This window comes from Anabrus simplex, chromosome 5, assembly GCF_040414725.1.
Source record: "Anabrus simplex isolate iqAnaSimp1 chromosome 5, ASM4041472v1, whole genome shotgun sequence".
NCBI lineage: Eukaryota > Metazoa > Arthropoda > Insecta > Orthoptera > Tettigoniidae > Anabrus > Anabrus simplex.
In genome coordinates this window covers 342,367,934-342,385,198 of record NC_090269.1, presented here as the reverse complement: position 1 = coordinate 342,385,198, position 17,265 = coordinate 342,367,934, and the positions used below count along the sequence as shown (strand labels likewise).

The 17,265-nt window shown below is 42.4% G+C and overlaps 1 protein-coding gene and 1 pseudogene across 2 annotated transcripts in view; one reads left to right on the top strand and one right to left on the bottom strand.

Annotated features, from left to right (window-relative positions):
• LOC136874088 (uncharacterized) overlaps positions 1-16,354 on the top strand; it is a 149,262-nt gene extending 132,908 nt beyond the window's left edge. For both annotated transcript variants that reach the window (XM_068227654.1, XM_068227655.1), the window contains exons 9-10: positions 5,043-5,175; positions 16,068-16,354. In XM_068227654.1, the coding sequence (XP_068083755.1) occupies positions 5,043-5,175; positions 16,068-16,316 (382 nt within the window). In that variant the 3' untranslated portion in view covers positions 16,317-16,354. The remainder of the gene's footprint in view (positions 1-5,042; positions 5,176-16,067) is intronic.
• On the bottom strand, positions 3,885-4,004 carry LOC136875188 (5S ribosomal RNA; annotated as a pseudogene).
• Positions 16,355-17,265: the final 911 nt, after the last annotated feature.

Here is a 17,265-nt window from a genome sequence, read left to right as displayed (position 1 = left end):
GCCAGTGAGTGCGGTCTTCTGCATTGATATACTAACTACTTCAATCAATGTCAGTGCTCCTTGAAGATCTTCTTAATCTGATCTTTATAGCGTTTCAGGGGGACTCCATGGGGTCTCCTGCTTGTATTGATATCACTGTACAGAACTTTTTGAAGAAGTCTGTCATCATTCATGCTATGGGCATGTCCAATCCATCTTAGTTGGTGACCAACGATGGTGGCCTCTATACCGTTCATCTTTGCCCTCTCTAGAACTGTTGTGTTTGGAATGTAGTCTACTCATTTGATGTTCATAATATTCTGAGCTGTCGATGGAAGCGTTCTAGTTTCTTCCTATCACGGCAATGTAGAGTCCAGGTTTCACATCCATACAGCAGGACGGAGATGACAACTGCTCTATACACCATCAATTTTTTTATATATTCTTAGATATTTATTCAGGAAGACCTGATGTGTAAGACGCCCTAAAGCTATATGGGCAACATGTATTCTGTTCTCAATGTCCTCTTCCGTTGAGCAGTTACCAGAGAGAATATTTCCTAGATAGAGGAAATTATCTACTTGTTCTAGAGGCATACCAGAGATAGAAATACTGAAATCAGGAAAGGCAGTTCCAGGAGCTGGCTGTGCAGGTATGTTTGTTTCAGGAATGTTGATGGTTATGCCAAATCGTTCATATACCCAAGTGAAACAGTTAACTAATATTTGCAGCTCGCCAGGTGTATGAGCTGGAGAAGCATTGTCATCTGCTTATTGCAGTTCAGCTACATGGGTGAGACTAGTAAGTCTTTCTGATTGGAGTGTGACCTGATTGAATAGCCCTCCATGAAGCCTTTACTGAAGTTCCACACCTGTGTTCTTCTCAGACAATGTTTCGTAGAGTATGGCTGCCAGGTATAAGGCAAAGAGTGTTGGTGCGAGTACATAGCCTTGCTTAAGCCCATTAATGATGGAAAATTCTTCTGAAATTTCATTTTGGTACAACATTTGTCCAAGCATATTATGGTGGAGTGCCTGTCTCGATACAAGAAAGTGTTTCAGGCAACCAAATCGTCTTAAAACCATCTACATTGCTCCTCTAGGCATTGTATCAAAGGCCTTTTCCAGATCTTAGAACACAAAAGGCCAAGGCTTTTGTTGTTCTGCACTGGAGTTGTCGTCCACAGAAGATCCTATTAGCAGAACCTCTTGAGGGATGGAACCCACATTGGGATTCAGGAAGTACCTTCTCAGAAACTATTTGGAGACAATTCAACAGAATTCTAGCAAATATTTTATCAGCTATGGAAAGCAGGGATATGCCAGAGATATTTCAATCACCTATTCAAAATATAATGTGTATAACACTATAACATGCCTGTAAAAAATACACACTATTAACAAAGAATTACTTGTTCCATACTACAAGAACATTCTCAGATTCTATCATATCACTTTGTCATGTGCATATATGTACAGTACATTGCATAAACAAATCAGTGACTATGAATTCATAATTTTATGAACAAATTTGTGCAAATAATGAAGGTACAGTATAGTCCTTTACTGTCACTTTGATAAATTATGGACATTTTCCAGTACTTGTCTTAGCTACTGTCGTCAGTTACCTCACCAACTTTTGTTTGGACTACTAACAGTTGTTTATTTCCAGTCTTGATCTTTGTAGCTGATTGGTGGGGGGGAAGGAGAAATTTTGTTGGCAATAACTGTTTCGTGGAAAGGGGAGCGGAAGTAGGTGGGGCGATGGGAATATATGCGCATTGGTTCATTATACTGGTAAGAGATGGGGGTTGGTGCTGCTTCTTCATCTTATAATGTATTTTTGGGTATTGATGAAATAAACTATGGAATTGAATTAAATGAAACATACTCATATATTTTTAGTGACAATGAATAACCTGCTAAAAACTTCTTGATTGGTGATGACGCTGGGTAAATTCAGAGAATTTACTACAGATACAGTATACACTAACTTACATTCTAGACTAACTTTTTTTTTTTTAATAATATAAATGTTAGAAGACTCTTCATAATTGGCTGATTGTCTGATCATTACAATCAAAATGTTTCTGACCAAGGTCAGGGTTTACAATTCCAGATGTGATCTGAAAAGGTGATTGGTGAGGTATGAATTGGTGATTAATGAGGTTGTGAAGTGTGTGTTTGGTCCACGAAAGCTATTTTATTTAGCTCAAGTCCTCCGGTATACCGGTGAGGAACCCCCTATGCGCCATGTCAGAGTATCACTTCTCCGCCTATTACGACACCGTAACAAGGAACACTTGGTTCACAGAGATCATGAATGATTTAGAAGAATTAAATTTATCAATGCTCCAAATTCAAGGCATTGAAGAGAAGAAGATTCTAAGGAATAAATACTTACGATTCAAACTCATAACATTTGAACGAAGGAAGTACACCATTACTACCAGAGGGCAGCCAGTTCCGACAGAATGAAGGAGTTTTGGGAGCGGAAGAAGAAGAAGAAGAAGCTGAAAAGCTGACTCTATTTAATACTATTAGACTTTAATGTATATGACCGATTAAAGTGCTCCATTTGTGGCGTAAACTAATTTTGAATAGATAGATTTATATACTATCTATTTTTTCAAAATTAGTTTTGGCAGACTGAACAACTTAAGTTATGAATTAACTGAGTCAAAAATATTATATTATTTATATTACAAAAGAAAAAACAATTTTCATCAGACGAAGGTGTTCGTCACTGCTTGAGAGATCTGTTGTTGACAATCAAGTGGAAGAGTGGTTGTAGCAGGGAATCATTGAGCCCAGTTCATCAGAATATACTCGCCAAGCTGTGGTGGTAAAGAAGAAAGACGGTTCGCCCAAAGAATGCATTATCTCAGAATTAACAAAAGTGTTGTAAAATATCAATATCCCTTGCTGCTTATAGAAGATCTGTTGGATAAGTTACAAAGATCACTTGCATTTAGCACTCTGGATTTAAAGAATGGATTTTTTGACATTTCTTTTGAGGAAGAAGGTAGAGAATGCACGTCATTTGTAACACACGCTGGTCATTACCAATTCACGAAGACACCTTTTGGTTTATGTAATTCTCCTATCCATTCCCTCCCCCGGTGGTGCAAGGAATGGCATTGATCTATATGACATCATAATTCCCGCCAAAGACAACAATGAAACATTATAGAGTTTGAAGCTGGTGTTGGATGCAGCTAAAACATACAGGCTGGTACTGAATAAGAAGAAATGTAACTTCTTTAATACTACTATTAAATTTTTAAGACATCTAGTCGAGAATGACAAAATCTGTCCTTTGCCGGAGAAAGCTGCTGCTGTCGTGAACTTCCCGGAGCCAACAACTTCCAAAGTTTCATAGGCCTCTCTGGGTACTTCAGAAAGTGCATCCGGAACTGTTCTGTAATAGTAAGACCACTAAGCAACTTGCTGAAGAATGATGCCGAATTTAAGTTTGAGAAAGAACAGAGAGGTACATTCACAAAATTGAAGGAAACACTTTGCAAGAAACCAGTCTTAAGCATGTTCAATCCTCCTTATTAAACGGAACTTCATACAAATACCAGTAAACATCCGAGCAAATTAGTCATCTCCATACAGGCCATGAAGGCCCTTCGAGGGGTGGAAAGTAAAGGCTTCCACTATGTGTAATCTCGGCACTTGGTGGGGTAAAGTGGTCAGCTCCACACAGCTCCACCTTTGCCCCCAGGAATTAAAATGTACTCTTTGTATAGATGAGTGGACCTCAGGGCCATGTGCACCTCCGAAAGTGGAAATCTCTTTTCTTAAATTTTTCAACTTCTTGACGGGGATTCGAACCCACATCTTTCCGGATGAACCAAGGACACCTTTAATGCCTTGGCCAGGCAGCCCCTATAGGCAATTGCGCCAACGTCATGTGGTGTTCCCAAGTGGTCACCCATCCAAGTACTAACCACACCCAATGTTGCTTAACTGTGGTGATCAGACGAGAACCGGTGTATTCAACATGGTATGAGGTCTCCTTCAAAACTTCCTGATGGTAAGTTTAACCCAGTATATTTTATGCCTCACAAGAATAGAAACACCACAGGTATGAATTGAATGTCCTGGAATTTATCACTGCAAATGTATCATTTATGAGCGTAAGTCGAGAACTCTTCTTTCAAACCGAGCAGGTGGCTGTGCGTTGGGTCACATAGCTATCGGCTTGCATTTGGATGATAGTGGGTTCGAATCCCTCCGTCGGCAGCCCTGAAGATGGTTTTATGTGGTTTCCTATTATTACACCAGGCAAATGCTGGGGCTGTACCTTAATTAAGGCCAGGGTCACTTCCTTCCCACTCCTAGCCCCTTTCCTACCCCATCGTCGCCATATGGCCTATCTGTATCGGTGAGGCGTAAAGCAAATTGCAAGGAAAAAAGAATACGCAATAAAACTGACATCAGAATAAATGAATTCATCAACTAAGAACTAGTAGAGAACTTTGAGGAGCAGGGAGATCACCTGCAAGAACAAGCAATGAGTCACATCCTGAAAATTTGAAGAGAGAATGAAGAAATGTTCAACTGACCTTGAAGACCTGCACATTCCGTATCAGCTAGATGATTTGGTTGCTCTAAAGCGAACTCAAGCTGGTCTGCGTATCAAAATGAAGAGCAGAGTACTTTAAAAAGAAAGACAACACTTATGATGTCCTATGAGAGAGGGTGATTGTGAGGGTCCAAAGAAGACATCCACATGCGTCGAATTCACGAAACCCTGGTTGGAAGGGTACCAGTCATCTGGGTCAGATGACATGTAGAATGGTCGAGTGTGGGAGTACTATCCAGTAGGTGCTGGAAATTATACAAACTCTGAAATAACAAGTAAGAAGTGCTTTGACATGTGTAGAGACCAAAGAGAGACTGATATGAAGATATGAAGTTATTTTGTTATTGTAATAGTATTTTGTGTCTTTAAGTAGTTATTTTCTCATGTATTTCTAATTTGATCATTGCTTTTCCTCTAAATAAATCCCACATATATATGTTTTGTTTTCTTTATATTGATGTATGTTGCAGATCCAAAGATGAAGATGTGAGGAGGCACTTCAAAAATATTGGGATCATTCTAGATGTGAGATTTCCCTTGAACAAGGAAAATAAACCTCAAGGATATGCTTATGTAGAATTTGCTGACCAGCCTTCCTTCGAGGTATGCATTATACTGCCAGTATCTAAATGATTATATAGTGGAACCTTGTGTGTACGTTTCTGAAGGGACTGAAAAATTTGGACATGAAGCGAGAAAACGTACCACCAAAAAACTCTATACTGTATTTAGAACATGTAGAAAAGAATGTGAAGTAGATGTCCCCATTAAATCGCTGACCTTAATAATTGGTTACTTGCACTGCTACAGTCAAAACATAAATACAGGTTATCAGTAGTGATGGGACATTCGATTCATTTTACTGAATCGATTCATTTGATTCCGTTCACGTTACTGAATCGATACAGTGATCCGATTCACTGCTCATTGGTCACCGCTCCTACTGCATCTGTGTAGTATGTGCTGGTAAGACAGCAGCAACAGCATTCAGTGCTCGCAGCTGCCATCTGGTCTCCATACTCTGAACTCCTTTCTTAGAAAAAATGCTAGTTACTCTAATACGATTAAACCAAACAAGTTTTTTTATAAACCGACCTGGATTATTTTATGGTCAATGTTCAGAAATCTGCGTTCGCAGCTGCCATCTGGTCTTCATACTATGAACTCCTTTCTTAGAAAAAATGCTAGTTACTCTAATACATCGAAGGTTTCCGGTGACGCAGGGTGGGAAAGGTTAGGATTAGGAAGGTAGCAGCCATGACCTGAATTAAGGTACAGTCCCAGCATTTCCTGGTGAGAAAATGGGGAAACTACGGAAAAACCATCTTAACGGCTGCCGACGGTGGGATTCCAACCCACCATCCCCCGAATGCAAGCGCATAGCCACACGATATTAACCGCACGACAACTCGCTCAGTCATTTTTTAAAAATATTTTTCTATCAGCTGAGGATTTTTTTTTCATAGTCATATTTTGTATAGGCTACCCGAGATGTACAGTAGCCCGCTGGTTTTCTGATTCAACATACTGTTATTGCGTCTGTCCACATATGATTGAAGTATTGTGCAACGATGTGACATATGAACTGAGAGAATACTGAGCCATTCTTCCCAATATAAAACAGGGACGTTTGAGTGGTCATGAGCATGACTCATAGTCATAGGGCAGGCTAGAGTCGAGTTTAATTGTCAAATGTCAACTAAGTTATAATACTAAGATTCATTAAACTAATAAACAGTATAACCTAATAGCCTACCTACTTACTAGCTACTTCAGAATTATGTTGTGACTACCTTTTTAACACTGCAAATAAATCCATCTATTATTTAAACCTCCCTGTAAGAAGAGGACAGTGAATGCAAATGGGTATTATTTTCAAATGAGCTGAGCTCGAGAGTCCATTATAGCATACGATTATTTCAGTGTAGCATGGCTCACTGTATGTCTCGCTGCAGTGAGCCAAGGAGCCGTGTGTATCTTGTGTCTCACTGAGCCGCGGTCGTTCACGATTCTTTCGATGTGCCATGGCTCACTGTATGTCTCGCTGCAGCGGAAGCTCGGCTCGCCGCGTGTCCAGTGAGCCGATAAGGAGCCGTGTGTATCATGTGTCTCACTGAGCCGCGGTCGTTCACGATTCTTTCGATGTGCCATGATTCACTGATTCACTGTCTCGCTGCAGCGGAAGCTCGGCTCCCCGTCAACGTCCAGTGAGTGCGCCACTCAGCACTGTCCGCTGGGAGTAAGCTGAATCATGTGCCGTGAGCTCGCCGTTCCTGTGAATCGATTCACTCGGACACTTGGATGAATCGATACACTGCTTCGAATCATACATTCAGTAGCCAACACTAGTTATCAGTACTTACACAGGGAATAAATAACAACATAGAAGTTTTGACCAAGTTTACATAGAACCAAAACCATCTTCGTCATTAAAACCATATCATCGTCATCATCATCAACAATAAAATCTTCCCATTAAGTACACTTTATAATCTCCTATCTCTTCCTTGTTATCTCCCCTTACCCGAATAGCATTTACTCCTAGCACATCCAGAGGCATTCTCTTTGCTGACTCAGCCAATTCTACTTTCTTTCTTCCATAAGTCCCATTAATATTGATAGCTCCCCATTGAATTCCATTTGGTTTGCCGTTTCCAAGGAGTCCCTCACCTGTCAAATGGGAGTGGGACTCCATTACTCCCATAGGTCCGAGACTTGCTTAAAATGTTCTGAGTTCAGTAAATTTGTGAAACAGGATGCTACCCTACTTACACATAGTCCAAGTGAGGATCTCTCCTCTAACGGGTTAGGGACCTCCGGTGGATTGTATAGTCCTAGCTGCCTGAGCACAAGGAGGGCCATGACTCAGAATATTTCCGAGATGCCCACTCCAATTCCATAGCAACTGGTATCCCGATTCTTGGGACCACTCGTACTAGGCCACTCAGCCGTTGCCCATGGTTCATGAACTAGGACGCGACTACTGTAACCCACTGTACAGACAAGAAATGTGTTCCACCTATCAATACTTATTTATTGTAAATGGATTTACATTAGTACCGGTTTCGGCCTTCCATGGCCATCATCAGCTAGTACATAATTATATTACAGACATTAGACAATATCACAAAGATGTTATTATGTTAAATGTTGAAAATAACACTTTTTAGAATGGATGAGCCCTGCGACACGTAGGTCTGTGAAGACCCTTTGTGTCCCTTAAACGGGTTTGCCTAGTCCAGCCCTGGTGCTCCTATAAAGGGTACCAGTGGCCGGATGTTGGCATTCCTGATGTCTTCCAGGCTCACAAAATGTGAGCCAAGATATCGATGTCTAGTGCTTGCAAGAGCCTCGCACTGACACAACACATGCGCGGAGGTCTCTTCCTCCCTACCGCATCTTCTACACATCGGATCCTGACTGATTTTCATGATGTGTAGGTGTCTCGCTAAGGTATTGTATCCTGTCGACAGTCCGACTACCATTCGCATTCTGGTCCTATTCAAAGTTATTAGGACCTTTTTATAATTTTGGCTAGGCCCTTTGATAAGTTCACGTGCCTGCCTTGCTATGGTTAGCCTCTTCCAAATGTCTAAGTGAGACTGGTTTGTCCACTGGGATATTACCAGTTTCACGCTTCGGAGTGACACTCCTAGGAAGGGCTTTGGTCCTGTGAAAGGACCTTTTGAGCATTGTTTCGCCAGTTTGTCAGCTTCTTCATTTCCACTGATACCTGTGTGCCCAGGGACCCATAATAAGGTAACTGAGCTAAGTTCACACTGCTGATCTAACATCCTTCGGCATTCCCATACCATTTTTGATGTTGTTCTAACTGCACATAGTGCTTTTAACGCTGCCTGGCTATCACTGCAAATGGTGATGCATCTTCTATGTCCAGGCATGTTCCATATATATATATATATATATATACAGCACAGGCCAGTATTGCATATACTTCGGTCTGGAAAACAGTAGCATATTTACCCACGGGAAGGGAGAGCCTTGTCTTAAGTCCCCAGACCCCGGTATCTGTGCCCGTCTCTGTCCGCGAGCCATCTGTGTACCATGTACAGCCCCCAGACCTAAGACGGGCCCCAGCATCCGCGGTCCACTCCTCCCTTGTGGGTATAACCACTGTGAACTTATAATTCAAATTAAAACTAGGCTTCATCAGGTCCCCGATCATCATTGTCATAGGGCAGGTCTGGTGAAGCCTTGTAAGAATAAAAACATGACCTCTATTCGGATTCTTGAAGGACCATCCTCCGAGTGACCAGAGGCGGTAAGCACTCATTCCTGGTATTTCCTTAACATATAAATGTAAGGGGGCGAAGACCTAGGATGGTCTCCATTGCACTTAATGGTGTGGTATCCATTGCCCCTGTTATTCCTAGACACGCAAGTCTTTGGACACTGTTTAACTTGGTGGTCACAGTTTTACTCTCCGAACCTGGCCACCAGACTAAAGCTGCAAAGGTGATCATGGGCCGTACAGTAGAAATATAGAGCCACTGGACCATCTTAGGTCCTAGGCCCCAAGTCTTTCCAACGACCCTGCAACAGGCCCACATAATCTTGCGAGCCTTATCTACCTTATCGTCTATATGTTCCTTCCAACTCAGTCTTGCCTCAAGGATTACTCCAAGGTACTTAACTGAGGTTGTCTTAACTAATTTTTTCCCAAATAGGAAAGGCTTTGACAGTCCGTCTAGCCTCCTCCTCCTGGTAAATACCACGAGCTCCGTCTTGTCGCGATTACAAGTAACAACAAGTCCGTGTCGTGGCACCATCTTTCCACCCTACGTAGGGAGCTCTGTACGAGCTTTGAAACCGTACTGGGGAAATTTCCCACCGCCATCAGGCTAATGTCATCTGCATAGCCTTGGGGGTAAATTCCTCCAACATTTAACCTGGTAAGTAGTTCATCCACTACCAGACACCGTAATATTGGTGATATTACTCCTCCCTGTGGACACCCCCTGTCTATATTAGCTCTCAACATTACTGCCTTGAGGGTAAACAGAACTTGACGGCCCTGCAGTGAGGCCATAATCCATTTTATGAGCATCCTGCTCACTCCTCTTCTCTCTACACGAAGTTCTATGGAGCCCAATGATGTGTAGTTAAAGGCCCCTTCTATATCTAGGAATACCACCATAGCAAGTTGTTGCTGATCCAAGGCGCTCTCCAGCCTAGAAACTAGCTGGTGTAGTGCCGTCTCAACTGACTTCCCTGGTTGGTATGCATGTTGATGAGGATGCAGGGGACAGTCTCTTAATACTTTCTTCCTGATATGTCTAGCCACCAGTCTTTCCAAAGTCTTAAGAAGAAAAGACGTTAGACTAATGGGTCTATAATCCTTAGGTGTAGCATATGAAGACCTTCCGGATTTAGGTATATACACTACCTTCGCCTGACGCCACGAGGAGTACACGTACCCCATAGTGAGACAGGCTCTAAAAATTCTGACCAGGTATGGTATAAGAACTGCACCCGCTTCCTGGAGAAGTGCTGGGAAGATCCCATCCATTCCTGGGCTTTTATAAGGAGCAAAAGATTCTAATGCCCACTTCACCCTTCTTGGGGTAACAATCTCTGCGGCTTCCTTCCAGCCACTTCTATCGGGTCTGAAGGATCCACTCGATTCTACTTCACTATTTGTGACTATTGAACCTGGAAAGTGGGCATCAAGCAATAAGCTCAGGGTCTCCCCCTCTGTGGATGTATATCCACCTGAAGGTGACTCCAATGATCCCAGCCTTGCCCTTCCATCCAAGGTTAGAATTTTATGAAGCCTTGCCGCTTCATGTTGACTCTCGATGGAGTCACAAAACTGTCTGCAAGATTTCTTAGAAGTCTTTTTGACTTGTGACTTGTACCTTCTTTGTGATTCTTTATAAGAATCTAGACTTTCTTGATCCTGAAGTTCCCTGTATTTATTCCAGAGCCTTCGTGTGTTTCTCCTCAGGTGTTCAAGATAACTGTTCCACTTGAAGCTTCCTGCTACTCTTTTTGCCTTAACGACTGGGCAGTTTAATTCATAAGAGTTAACAAGTGTCTGTGTGAGAAAGCTCACACTGAGCTCCAGCTCCTCTTTGTTCTTAATTATATTTGAGGGTCCTCCTTCCTGTCCCCTCCTCACGTCCTCCCTAAAAGACGTCCAATTGGTTTGTCTAGGGTTTCTGTAAGATGGGATCTTGAAGGAGCCATCTATATGAAACACAATGTGTCTATGATCTGACAAGGAAGGCTCCAACAAAACTTTCCAGTCTTTAAATTCCTGTATGATTCCCATGGAACCCAGGGTAAGATCTATGATCCCCTCACTCCTATTATTGATGGAGGTAGGGGTATCACCTATGTTCATGATCTCAAGATCAATTGTACATAGAAATTCTATGAAATGCTCTCCCCTTCGGTTTGTGTATTTACTTCCCCAAATGCTGTGATGAGCATTGGCGTCACAACCTACTATGAGGTTAAGTCCTTGTTTTCTACAGTATATCACCAGTCTCTTGAACTCCTCCGGCGGGGGTGGAGATTCAGAGTCTCCTGGGAAATATGCAGAACAGACAACCAGGTCTCTTGGCTGTCCGCCCTCTTCATATCTCAGGAGAACTGCTAGTAATGAAGCCCGGTATAGCCCAAGCGTTATGATCCTTAACTAGTATACATGCTCTAGGCTTCTCTTCCGCCACTCCCCTGAATAGAGTGAAGCCTGCACATTTTAGTCCCATGATATGCCCCTGTCTAAGCCAGGGTTCTTGAATCAGGGCAACCGAAAACCTGCCTTTCTGGATACTTCTTATAAGTGCCCTAGAGGCCGCTATACAATGTTGTATGTTTGCTTGTATGTAAGTAATCATTCCTTACTTTCATGCAATACCATATGCGGTCTCCGGAATGTGCAGCTCTGTCTCCCGCGATGAATCCTGAGGCTTGGCTGGCCCCGGCTTCTGTCCAGGCTCCCGCTCTTCGCCCCTGCTAGTCTCAGTGTTGTCTGTGGTGGGGTTAGTCCTCTGCTTGTCGCGTTTGCCCTCCACCAGGGTGAAGGTAGCAACATGCACCCCGCAGAAGATCTTCTTCCCCACCACTTTTTCCACATCTCTGGAGTCCATGCTGACCACAAGTCGGACACCTCTCTTCTCCTCCTTGCGGTCGTAGACTCTCCAGCTGTTGGGATTTAAGCCATGGTTCTGGTGTGCCATTCTTCCCAAAAGGACGTTGTTGTCCTTTGGTTGTCCTGGTATCCAGACCATGACGCTCTTATAGGAAAGGAATTTATCCATGCCCACAATTGTGAGCCTGGCTCCTTCCCACGGTTGCATGTCTGTAACAAGACTAGAAAGCCATGCTACAGTCTCGTCATTCTCTGCGATAATGATGTCCGCACTTCTCGACAGATAGCAGTCCAGGAACTGAGGCTTAATGGGCCCCTGCTCTGGAAGCTCATCTGTCAGATTGGTGATAACCTCCTCCACAGACTCCACCTCTTTCTCAGTTAGCTGCTGGTCAGGATATCCTACAGGCACTATGGCCATCCTGATCCCAGCTTTAGCTATCCTGGCATACTCTACCTTGGGTTTTTTGTGGGCCTGCCGATCTTTTTCTGGGGTTGCCCCCAACAGAAGTCATTTCCCCACTGGCGTCTTGGTGGGTGGAGTCCTCTCTGCTGTAGAAGCAGAGCCCTTTTCAGGGTCCTGCCTCTTGTGCCCATTGGATTCCCCCACAGTCGTCGCTGTCGTGGCAGTAGAAGGCCTCTCAGCTCCAGGAGTTAGGTCCTCTTTGGCCTGCTCCCGGGACTTTAAAGCCTTCTTATACCTCCTTTTCTCAGCGCCGGAGCGCTGTTTCTTCTTCTTCTTCTTCTTCTTCTTCTCCTCCTTCTTCTTCTTCTTCTTCTTCTTCTTCTGGACTAGAAGATTGCCCACTTCTAGAGTGAGCTCTCTTACTGTCGAGGTCGTACTATCCGAGGGTACCTCCAAAGAGTCCCCATCGGTTATTGTTGAACTGGTGTTTCTCTCGGAGGCCCCAGAGGAGCTCTCTGGTTTTTGGGTGGCCACGGTATTCATGTAGGTCCCACGAGTAGCTAGGGAAATATAATGTCCACCCAGGCAGAGCCCCGCATACCCAGTAGGGCTCCATTCGGCATCGCAAGAAAGGAGCTACTAGTCCCCCTCACCACGCAGAGGATCTTCAATTGAAGAGGGTAACCAAGGTTATCCCCCTACAATTGTAGAAGCACACAATAACCGATGGGGACTCTTTGGAGGTACCCTCGGATAGTACGACCTCGACAGTAAGAGAGCTCACTCTAGAAGCAACACTTCTTATACTTTTGTTCTTCAAGCATAAACATTTAATAAAGGAAAGTAATGCTTCATTTCTATTTAATAATAAATGAGCAGGCCATATTCCCTCCAGGACCAGAAACAAATGAAAATTGCCTAAAGCATCAAATGATAATAGCTACTATTCTTTATCATTTCATAATTTGCATGTGTATACTTGTACTTACATGTTCATTTCTGGTCTCAGCAGGCCTTTTTTGGTTGGGGATTACTAAAAATATGTATGTTATTTATCAGAATTTTTTATGCAAAAATGTGAGAATCAAGCTTTTGACCATATTGATAATTCGGCAAATTTTTTGTCTCTTTTTTTTTTCCCCTCTCTATTTTCCTCATTTTATAGGGTGGTCTACCACTCCTAGCCCTGAAACTGTGGAAACACAAAAGAACTTGGGCAATTTCCACATCTTTGCCTACTGTCACCTTCACAAAAATTGGCTGTCTCTATCAGTCCTGTTGTTCTCAATTTTTTCTCAGCACCTGATGAGCTAGTTTCTACTTCTCAGCTTCATCAGGAGGGGATGAGCATGAACACTCATTGGGGGGTGGGAGGGGGGGTATCTTGACAGATCTTCAGTTTTATATAAGAATTATAGGATAAGATAAGATAGAGATGGGATCAGGGAGGAGACAAGAAGATAAAGGTGAATACAGGTGGTAAAATTCTATAGTCCTAATATTAGAAGCAGCATTCTGACAGCTAGCACAGGCAGTAGGAGCTAACCACGAATCCATGGCAACCATACCTGTACTCCCCTGCCAGGTGGGCAGTAAACAGACCCTCCCTGTACCATCTTTCAGAACGCTTCTTTTAACAAGCTCAACCTAGTGCACACGCACAGATGGATAGTTAAGCCCATACAGATGGCGCAACGAAGAAGTCCCATGCTCAACCGCAAGCGCACTGCCTCTACGTGAGCATAAGGCAGTAGCGATCAGTGAGACATTGATGTTTCAAGCGGACAGTGTACATCAACATGAGTAGATGCAAGGATGTGACAGACTGGCAAAAAGGGACAATCGTGTTTGATCGTGCCCATGGCCATACAGTGCGTGAAGTTCCTGGATTTGTTGGTGTTCTGCAGCGGACTGTTCAATATGTCTAAAGCAGTGGTGTACTACACGTGGCCACGAAACACGACGTTAGAATTGTGGTCGTAAAAAGATCCTGACTGAAAGGGACCGGAGACGCAGTTCACGGCATGCGAATGAAAAATCACTTCCAAACCCGGCAGGAATTGCTGCAGTCATTGAATGAAGGTCCATCCCAACCTGTTAACGAGAGAACACTGACGAAAACTGCATGCAATGAACAGTTGTAGTCGGTCACTTGCAAGAGGCCATTGCTCACACAGGCACATAAAGCTGCACGTCTTCAGTGGGCTAGAAATCATTGAACTTGACAGCATTCTGACAGCTAGCACAGGCAGGAGGAACTAACCACTGTAGTGCCGTTGCTAAGAGATGAAAGTTCGGGCAACTTCAAGTGGACAGCAGTGGGTCCGCCCACATATCCATGGCAACCATACCCATACTCCCCTCTGTCCAGCCAGGTGGGCAGTAAACAGACCCTCCCTGCAATATCTATGCTTCTTTTAACAAGCTCTGACTGACTGGCAGAATGTAACGTGGTCTGACGAATCACGTTTTTGCCTGTGTTCCAGTGACGCACGTCGTCGAGTGCACCGAAGGCCAAATGATGCATTTCATCCTGGATGTGTGCAAGGTCAGGTCCAAGCCAGAGGTGGGTCTGTGATATTTTGGAGGTGTTTTTTATATCATGGATTGGGCCCACTAGCTGAGGTGACCACTAACATGAACCAGCCTGTTTATTTAAACATTCTGGATGTATATGTGACTGGTTTTATGAAATCTCTCCCACCGTACATCTTGATTGCCCTGATTTGAACCCCTTTGAAAATCTGTGGGACATGTTGGAACAGTAGGTAAAACTCAGACGTCAGCATCCCTGCAATTTGGTGGAATTGCGCAATCAAATCCTTAGCGAGTGGCTTAACCTGGAAGTGACATACCTGCACAACTTTGTGGACTTGCCTCCTAACCGAATCCAGGCGGTTATTAAGTTCAGAGACAGAGTTACACAGTATTAAATGATGCTTGTAATGCTTTCTCCTGGGGTGACTAATCTTGTTGTCTGGTGAGCTTATTAGAACTGTAGGAAGACAGAACAAACATACAAGCAGATCAATATAAGAGAAGGAAACTAAATAGAAGGCTGTTGCTCTCCCTTTGTACTTTGATTCGTCATTGTGTTTATCCTATTAGGTGTTCCTTTCCATAGTTCTATATGTCTATAAAGGAAGGGAGATGTTCAATAAATTTCCAATTCTTTGCAATCATTTAAGAAAAGGGTAGGAAAACAATCTGCCACCTTGGCGCTGTCCTAAATGCAGATCAGTATTGATTGATGGAGATTACCATAAGCCTGTACCCAAAAAATAGGAGCATTAGAGTTTGGGGTCAATCCAATGAGAGAGAGAATGAGCCCTTCATCTTGGTGTGCAATCAGCAGCAAGGGGTTTTAGTCATATTCTAGGGTGGGATCATGTTTGGTTGGCATATGCCTTTAATTCCTTCTTTCATTAAAAATAAAATAATTGCATTGGGAAAGTAGATTATAATAAATTACAATGATATAAAGTAATAGAAAGGGATGAAATTGTGCCAGCATTGGTAGGCGGTGAATAAGAAAGAACTAGTTTAATGAATATTTAATTTTCATGACCGCATTGTACATTAGTGTTTAACGTCACACCAACACGGACAGATCTTATGGCGACGATGGGATAAATGTGACCTGGGCCACCACGACTCAACTGATAAGAGCATCCCATGTGAAATCGGAAGGTTGTGGGTTAAGATCTATCTGGTGTTTCTTTAGTCATTTTAATATCTTAATATCTTCAATATGTACTATACACATTGACCTCGACCTAATTGGGAGTTTATTTCGAGGAATTGGTTTGTCTTCATAGAATTAGCCTTGGATTTGTTTCATCAAAATTGTTCTTCTTTCATAGTGTTACCTGGTTGTAGTATGTCCATTATACTAATTTTCCACCTACAAAAATAAAACTGGTGTTTCTTTACATTTTAGTATGTTTTTTATTTTTCTTATTCCCTTAGAAATCCCTGACTCTACACCACAGCTTCATGAATGGACGACGAATCAACGTTTGCTATTCAACCAGTCAGAGAACTTCTCGAGATAAGAAACCAACTAGTGTAGTGAAACAGAAACTCTTCAAGCTACAGACTTTGTCTCAAAAACAGCAGTTACAACAACAAAGCCCTGTTAAGAGGAGATCAAAGCCAGACAAAAAGAAGCGAGAAGCTAATCGACTGAAAAAGATACAACATAATCTAGAGAAGTAGTTCTAAAAATAAAAGAAAAATAAATTGTTTTGTTTTAATTTTGTTGTTTTTATTTTGTAGACTCTTGGTACTCTCAAACTTTGCAAAACATAATTTGCAAGGATTTTGATTGTCCAGTCCTAATAAACTTGCATATTTGTTTACTGAAGGATTTTTTTTTACGTACCAGTAAATCTAACAACACGATGCTGACATATTTGAGCACTGTCAGATACCACCAGACTGAGCCAGGATCAAACCTTCCAAATTGGGATCAGAAGGCCAGCTCCTCAACCATCTGAGCCACTCAGCCCAGCACTTTATTTTATTTTTCTTACTAAGTGATGCATTCTTTAAAACTCCAGCTATCCTGGTCCTATTTCATTATATGTAGACTTAAGTTTCTTTTGCTTATTCTTATTATTTTTAGGGTCACTGGAGCCACCCTGGCTCATTTTGTGTTTTGACCAGTAACTTGAGATGGAATGCTTTTCCTAACACCACGTGATTTTTCAGTTGAAAATTCCAACCTGGGATTTACCGAGATTCAAACCTCTACCATCAGAGGAAAGTAGCCTCTTAGATTAGATGCTATCAGATGATATCACTGCAAGATTGTTGTAAAAACTTGTATGTATGCGATGGTTACGAAATGCATCTATCTATCAAGCTGATAAGTGTTGATAGAAAGTCAAGATCATTTTGAAAAGACTAAGAATTTTCTAACGAGCAGTAATTTTGAATTGGTAAAAAAAAGAAATCCTGCATCATCTATGCAGAAAAACTTAAAACGAATTCTCACTAACGTAACTTTATTATTAGACTCCAACGACACTGTGTAATTAACATGAGCCCAGAGATACCTACTTTAAGGGCGCTACCAAAAGTTCATAAGCAAGAAATTCTTATTAGACCAATAGTTAATTTCAGAAATAATCCAGAATATAAGATGGCAAAATTTTACAAAGAT